General features: G+C 38.7%; 2 protein-coding genes across 2 annotated transcripts; both read left to right on the top strand.

Moving 5' to 3' along the window:
- The first annotated feature begins 408 nt into the window (after positions 1-408).
- On the top strand, positions 409-5,722 carry grpel2 (GrpE-like 2, mitochondrial). The gene is made up of 4 exons (XM_043221349.1): positions 409-536; positions 1,825-1,984; positions 4,211-4,292; positions 4,381-5,722. The coding sequence occupies exons 1-4, from the start codon at positions 460-462 to the stop codon at positions 4,704-4,706; spliced, it is 645 nt and encodes a 214-aa protein (XP_043077284.1). The 5' UTR covers positions 409-459; the 3' UTR covers positions 4,707-5,722.
- A 38-nt stretch (positions 5,723-5,760) lies between these two features.
- nhp2 (NHP2 ribonucleoprotein homolog (yeast)) lies at positions 5,761-7,023 on the top strand. The gene is made up of 4 exons (XM_043221350.1): positions 5,761-6,044; positions 6,195-6,264; positions 6,342-6,447; positions 6,535-7,023. Exons 1-4 carry the CDS (start codon positions 5,894-5,896, stop codon positions 6,658-6,660), a joined length of 453 nt encoding a protein of 150 aa, XP_043077285.1. The 5' UTR covers positions 5,761-5,893; the 3' UTR covers positions 6,661-7,023.
- The last annotated feature ends 846 nt before the right edge of the window (positions 7,024-7,869 follow it).

The following is a 7,869-nucleotide window of genomic DNA, read 5'->3' as shown; positions in this document are numbered from 1 at the left end:
AGTAAACTGACTAAAAAGACTAGAATTAGTTAACATATAATCATCAGGCAATAATATATGCAGCAGATCTAGGGTATTCAACAGGGGGTCCATAGACATTCAGGCGGGGGGACACTTTTCTATACAAAAAAAATGAACCTTTATATCAGGGGGTCTTTAAGCAGGCTGGGAGTCTACGTGGGTGGTCCTTGCCTGGGGGGAGCAAAAGGTTTACGGCTCCCTGAAGCAGATCATCGTACTTAATAAAACATTCAATCAGTCAGATACGGTACAAAACATTCGTTTGAACGTACGTTTTTATAATGAAAGATACATTTGCAGCACATGCAGGATTCTATGCGGTATATGCAGAAGCAGAAAGCCGAGATTCAGAGTCGTTTAAGTGAGTCGATTCAGTGATTCTAGAATGTGACTCATCGAGCAGGTCACGCGCACCCGACCACACAAGCTACTGAGGAAATGGCCGTGCGCTTTCTGTCCGTAACGAGAAGATATCCAATCGATTTGTGCAGGTTAACACCAAGTGCAGTCAACAGGTAAAGCCTCATTTGTAGCGTCCAACTCGTGCAAATGTGCTAAAAGCGCGAGAAATTTTGGTTTTGTTGACAGGATCGCCAGTTTAACCGTTTAAAGTGTTGTGGTGTTAGCGTCGCTGCTAACAGGCTAACGGGTAAGTTAACGGTTTAGCGGAACTCAAACCCCAATCTAACCAATAAATACAACCGAGACGAGTTTAATTACGTTCCAAAGCGACGAACGCGTCGACCGCGAGTCGTTTTGTAGTTTATTTCGTGTTTAAAATTGTTCAGCAAGATTGTCCATTAATCACATTTGTCAGCTTTAATACCGCCTCTGTCTTGCTTTAACGTTTCGTCTTCTCGTAACGTTTGTTAAAGGCTATTAAATGTAACAATACTATTACAGGCTGTATTATAACAGTATCAGATATCATTGTAAGTACATCGGCGAGCCCTCCGGTGGTTTTTCTTCTTTGGCGTTTTCAAAACTTTACTTTCCGTTGTATACACACCAATCCTACGGCTCATTTACTTTCACAACTATACATGTTAAATGGACTAAACGTGTAATTATTCGTGATGATGAATGGTTTTTATTGCATTCCTGCGGGTTCTCTTTGTTGGCGGCACATACCGATGTAAAGGGGTCAAATTAACCCTCCTCTATTGTGCCGAGAAACTGATGCCATCTGTTATACTTTGGATCAGATTTAACCCACATTGATCATAAAAAATACTATGGTTCTAATTTAAGATAAAGTGGGTAACCCAAATAGTATTTATTACTTATAAAGTTATTTTTCTATTTAATATTTCTTTTTTTATGCAAAATAAAATGAATAAATCTCAGGATTTAGTAATTAGTTTGCTTGTTTTAGGTAAATTGATACCATGTTGTGCTAATTAATTCCCTTTTAAGTAAGTTGCGGTTATGATTAAACTCAAACAAGGTTGCAAATTGTTACATGCCAAACAATTTGTGGTGACATTACTTTTATCCTTTATTACAGGAAACCTACCATAAAGAACAGCACATTTTAGTGACTAAAACTTTGAAAATAAGGCTTTTTTTTGGTTCAGCTTTCAATACTAATTTGTCAATCAGATGTTTTTATGCATTACACGTAATAAAGAAATGTTTTACAAAATCTGTAGGCTATTAATTTCTTACTGTTTACTTCAAGATGCTAATTTATTTATTGTAATGTTTTCATCGGCTGTTTGATAAGCTCATGGATGAGATTATACACATTTTGAAGTGGGGACGTTGAGCTTTTAACGGTAGTTTTTCTGTTCTTTCCTCCAGGTCCGTTGTAGGCCTCTTCAGCACTGCAGCAGAGCACCGTAGTGCTGGCGATGACTGCCATGGTGATGATGGAGATGATGACCACAGTCACTCTGTGACGCATGTCAGGACCTTGGAGACGAGAGCTAGAAAACTGGAAGAGCAGGTTCACGACCTCAAAGTAAGAGCACATTTGGTACCGTTTTAGTCCATCACTGACGTGGTTTTAATGTGTGTGCAAAAGAGCAAATTAATTTCTAGATTCAGTTTCATTACATCTTGAAAAAGAAAGGATTATGCAATTAAGCAAGAAAGTTTATGCAATCTGCCAGTATGCTAGAATCACTTCAAGTACTGTGAACAGCAAACAGAAGTGCTGAACTGCCCACACAAACAGCAGGACAAACACTGTTTGTTTTTTGACCGGTTATAGTCAGGTAAACAACACGTACCAGCATTGCATCATCATTCATTCCTCAAGCCAAGAAAAGACTCTTGGCTTCAGAAAGTGAACTGTTCTGGTGGAAAAACAGTATTTTCAAGCTGTTTTAGCTTTGTAAGAAACCAAACTCGTTCATTGAGAAACAAAATCAACTAATATATATACACACTACCGTTCAAAAGTTTGGGGTCACTTAGAAATCTCTTTTATTTTTGAAAGAAAAGCACTGTTTTTTTTAATGAAGATAACTTTAAACTAATCAGAAATACACTATACATTGCCAATGTGATAAATGACTGTTCTAGCTGCAAATGTCTGGTTTTTGGTGCAATATCTACATAGTGTATAGAGGCCCATTTCCAGCAACTATCACTGCAGTGCTGTAATGGTACAGTGTGTTTGCTCATTGCGTCAGAAGAAAGCCCTTGTTCATCATGTTAGCACAGCTGAAAACAGTTTAGGTGGTTACAGAAGCTATAAAACTGATCTTCCTTTGAGCAGGTTGAGTATCTGGAGCATCACGTTTGTGGGGTCGATTAAACGCTAAAAAATGGCCAGAAAAAGAGAACTTTTATGTGAAACTCGACAGTCTGTTCTTGTTCTTAGAAATGAAGGCTATTCCATGCATGAAATTGCTGAGAAACTGGAGATTTCCTACAACAGTGAGTAACCAGAGTAGAAAGAGAAGTGGGATGCCCCGCTGCACAACTGAGCAAGAGGGATAAGTACATTAGAGTCTCTAGTTTGAGAAATAGACGCCTCACAGGTCCTCAACTGGCAGCTTCATTAAATAGTACAGTGAAGAGGTGACTCCGGGATGCTGGCCTTCAGGGCAGAGTGGCAAAGAAAAATCCATATCTGACACTGACCAATAAAAGAAAAAGATTAATATGGGCAAAAGAACACACATTGGACAGAGGAAGATTGGAAAAAAGTTTTATGGACAGAAGAATCAAAGTTTAAGGTGTTTGGATCACACAGAAGAACATTTGTGAGACGCAGAACAACTGGAAGAGTACCTGATGCCATCTGTTAAGCATGGTGGAGGTAAAGTGATGATCTGGGGTTGCTTTGGTGCTGATAAGGTGGGAGATTTGTTCAGGGTAAAAGGGATTTTGAATAAGGAAGGCTATCACTCTGTTTTGTAACGCCATGCCATACCCTGCGGACAGCGCTTGATTGGAGCCAGTTTCATCCTGCAACAGGACAATGACCCAAAGCACACCTCCAAATTGTGCAAGAACTGTTTGGAGAAGAAGCAGGCAGCTGGTATTCTATCTGTAACGGAGTGGCCAGCGCAGTCACCACATCTAAACCCCACTGAGCTGTTGTGAGAGCGGCTTGACCATCCAGCCAGTCCAACTTGTGTGAGGGCCTTCTAGAAGCGTGGTGTGAAATTTCTCCAGATTACCTCAACAAAGTAACAGCTAGAATGCCAAAGGTCTGCAATGCTGTAGTTGCTGCAAATGGAGGATTCTTTGACGAAAGAGAAGTTTGAAGGAAAAAATTATTTCAAAGACAAATCGTTATTTCTAACCTTGTCAATGTCTTGACTATATTTTCTATTCATTTTACAACTCATGGTGATAAATATAAGTGTGTTGTTGTTGTTTTTTCATGGAAAACACAAAATTGTCTGGGTGACCCCAAACTTTTGAACAGTAGTATATATATATTATACTATATTAGCGAATACAACAATAATAAGAGAGAATTATCAACTGCTACATTGACCTGGTCAGTATTTGGTCTTTTTTGAGCATCTTTAATGGTCGGTTTCCTTGACTGAGTGATAATGCACAATTTTTTTGTGAATTTTCAGTTTGCATTGTACACGCATACATTGTAAAATTACCCTGTTTTATGTTAATTGCTATAAATAAATTATAATGGTCATTAGTTTTAATGAGTGTTATGTCGGTAATTTGGCTGGAATTATTAACTCACTTCTTGTGCTTTTCACAGGAGAGATACAAACGAGCACTAGCCGACTCGGACAATGTCAGAAGAAGAACACAGAAATTTGTTGAAGACGCCAAACTATTTGGTAACCTCCTTTAATTTAGCCACACATTATAGCTGTTGACATTTATTAATAAACCAGCATTCCATTAAACATTACGCTCCTCCTGTAGGGATACAGAGTTTCTGTCGCGACATTGTGGAGGTGGCAGACCTGTTGGAGAAGGTCGAGGAGGGAGATGGAGTGCAGCAGCTGATACAATACATGGCGCACATACAGGGGCGCCTGCAGGACATCTTCACCAAGCATGGACTGGAGAAGATGAGCCCCGTGGGATCCACCTACGACCCATATCAGCATGAAATAGTCTGTCATACACCAGCAGAGGGAGTGGAGCCCGGCACCATCGCTGTGGTGAAGCAAGACGGTTACATGCTGCACGGACGCACCATCCGTCATGCCCTCGTGGGGATCGCTGTGAAGACACAGGAGCATTGACGGGGCCTTCGTTCAAACCCTCTCCTGCTCAGTTTTTTTTTTTTTTTTTACACTCTTAGTATATACAATACCATTGTTCTTACATCTCTAGACAACTACATGCTTGACTTACTCTTCGAAGTAATGGTTATTTATATGTATTTATAAAAAAAATCTTTTTGGTTTTTCTAACGTGTAATCTACACAGATTAATTAGTCTTTTTTTTTTTTTTTTTTTTTTTAGTTTTGAACCCCCGATTTACAGAATGTCCAATGCCCGTTTAATATTCGGAAAGATTCGTTATTGTCTTTTGTGTGTTAAAGACACTACGTGTGTAGTGCAGTAACAATCGTAGTGTTAAATTGACCCGGAAAATGCACTTTACACCCTTGTCATGGTGGTTTTTGTAAGCGACTAATAGTTTTAAAGCTCAAGGGATAAAGCAGTACTGACTTTTATAAGAAAGTAACACTTTATAATAAGATTCTATACGTTTAACACGGTGTAGTAGGTATCATGAATTAACAATGAACGGTCACTGATCCTCACTAATCTTTAATTTAAGAACATGCTGTTCATTTAACTTCATATTAGCTCGTTTTAGCATTATTCTAATGTTAATTTATAGAATGTTATTGTAACGTTAACGAGAAAGTCTTGTGAAATGTCATGTGAGTGTTATAGGCCACCATTACCCAAAACTAATTTCTCTTTTTGAGGGGAGAAATGCACATACGATTCGCATGTATCCAAAGTGGAATTGAACTGAATGTTATTTTGGGAGATAAAATGAACAAAAAGTATTTATATGTATTTATTTTGTTCGTAATAGTTTGCCCCGGTAGTTTTTTTTTTTTTTTTTAGTAGTAGTAGTAGTAGTAGTAGTAGTAGTAGTAGTAGAGAAGAAAAACTGTAAGCTATTTTCTTTAAACTAAGGTTTTTACAGAAGTATGCTTTGTAAATGTTGCAGACGATTAGTTTTGAGTGTTTGTGTGCGAGACATGTTTTGACTGAATAAAATCTCATCTTTTGTTCATTCTGTGCACTAGAGGTCAGTGTTTACAAACGTAGCTCATAGTCCGTGGCGCGAGACAACACGGGAAACACCGGAAGTGCGGTCGGAGTCACAGCTGCACGTGTGCTCCAGCGACAGAAAATAGCACTCGAGTTAAACTCTCGAGTTTGTTTTACGCAGTGTAGCGCAAAGATGACAAAGGTGAAGAAGGAGAAACCCGTTGAAGAGGAGACCGGGGGAACGGAGAAATCATATGAGGAATTAATAGCCAGCGTAAACGCGATCGCGAACCCGCTTGCGTCGCGTAAACTAAGCAAAAAACTCTACAAGTGCGTCAAAAAAGGTAAATGCGTTATTTAAAAACGTTATTTCCATAACTGAGCTTTAGCACACTTGAATCTGGATGAATATTAAATACGACTATAGTTTTAACGTTTAAGAGACGGCCACGTGGTTGCATTAGTTAACAAATGTTCTTCGTTATTTTACACAGCGGCTAAAGTCAAACAGATTCGACGAGGAGTGAAAGAGGTGCAGAAGTTTATCAACAAAGGAGAGAAGGGGTGAGGCGAGGTTTTTTTTCCTCGTGCGGCGGCAGACTGATGTTTGCAGTTTTAACACGTGTTCCGTCTTCTTGCAGTATCGTGGTGTTCGCTGGAGACACTCTTCCAATCGACGTGTATTGCCACTTACCAATCATGTGTGAAGACAGAAACCTGCCCTACGCGTACGTGCCGTCGAAAGCTGTAAGTTCATCAGGGTGCTAGGCGATATTTCTAAGTCGTTTACAGTACAGTTCCAACACTCGCGTGTCTGTTTTCCTCTCTCGGCAGGATTTGGGCTCATCAGCTGGATCGAAGCGTCCCACCTGTGTCATCATGATCAAACCACACGACGAGTATAAAGAAGCCTATGATGAGTGTCTGGAAGATGTCGCGTCTCTGCCCAAACCTGTCTGAGGACGACTGAATGATGATTTTTTTTTTTTTTAAAGAATGAGTGAATATATCAAATCAAATTAGAATGGCTGTGAGTGACTTTGCCTGGTGTTGACGTTCACCGGTGTGTCTGTCATGTCATTTAGAGACTGAAACCAGTTCTGAAGTCTTTGTGGACTTCTTGATTCTCAGAAAGAAGCAGGAGTCCATGTGATGTTGTGTGAAGTTCGGCAGCGGACAGTGGATGGAGCTGTTGTTTCTCAAGTGTTAGACACTCTTGATATGTTATGTTTGATGTAGTTTGCTTTTCGTTTTTCATAACTGCAGTGGACCCTGAGAGCTCAAAGAGATGTCAAAATAAACATCCTCTCTTTTTTTGTATTATCTCGTATTGTGTGTGTGTTTTTTTTACTTCATTTAATTGGTTTTGCCATTTCTATTCTAATTTTTAAAATGCAGTGCAATGAACTTTAATCTATATTAAATATACAAAAAATGTGAAATCAAAATAAAAACCAAAAAATGCTCATTTTAATCATGCTACGATGTGTGTATAAACACACACACACATATATGCTGTTGAAAGGTTTGGAGTCGGTCAGATTTCAAAGTCTCCTTTGTTTAATTAAATACAGCTTTGATGAAAAGCTGTATTCAATCAAAAAAAAAAAAAACAGAAAATTGTGAAATCTTATAGCAATTTCTAATCTTGGTTCCCTATTGTAATATACTTCAAAATAGAATTAATTTCTCTGATAAAGCGCTGAATTTTTAGCATTATTTTCAGAAGTTCTGAAACGCTGAAGCTGAAACCGTTGCGCTGCTCCACATTGCTTTTTGGAACGTGATACTTCTTTTCTTTGACGAGTAGTGAATGCAAAGCAGCTTTTGCTTAAAATTACAACAACACAAGTTTTTACTATGCATTTTTACTCATTCAACACATCCCAAATGAGAATCCTAAAAATCTATTTATCTATCACAGGCATATACGGATTATGCCTGCTTTGTATTGTAGAGGTATTGTTTTACTATTATAAAACTAGTATAATCTTCCCATAAAGTAGTAAATGCCCTTAAGTTTTACCAACAGTCCACGTGATGGCAGTATTGTCCTTTCAGAAGTTCTTCTGGTCGAGGTTACAACCCCAAACCCCTTCACACACTCCTCACTGAAGTTCATTGTTTGTATGTTCTGTATATTGATATCTTACGGCCCATGACTGTAAT

Source organism: Puntigrus tetrazona, chromosome 21, assembly GCF_018831695.1.
Source record: "Puntigrus tetrazona isolate hp1 chromosome 21, ASM1883169v1, whole genome shotgun sequence".
NCBI classification, from domain to species: domain Eukaryota; kingdom Metazoa; phylum Chordata; class Actinopteri; order Cypriniformes; family Cyprinidae; genus Puntigrus; species Puntigrus tetrazona.
The sequence above is the reverse complement of the archived record's forward strand: the minus strand, read 5'-3'. Positions and strand labels throughout refer to the sequence as shown.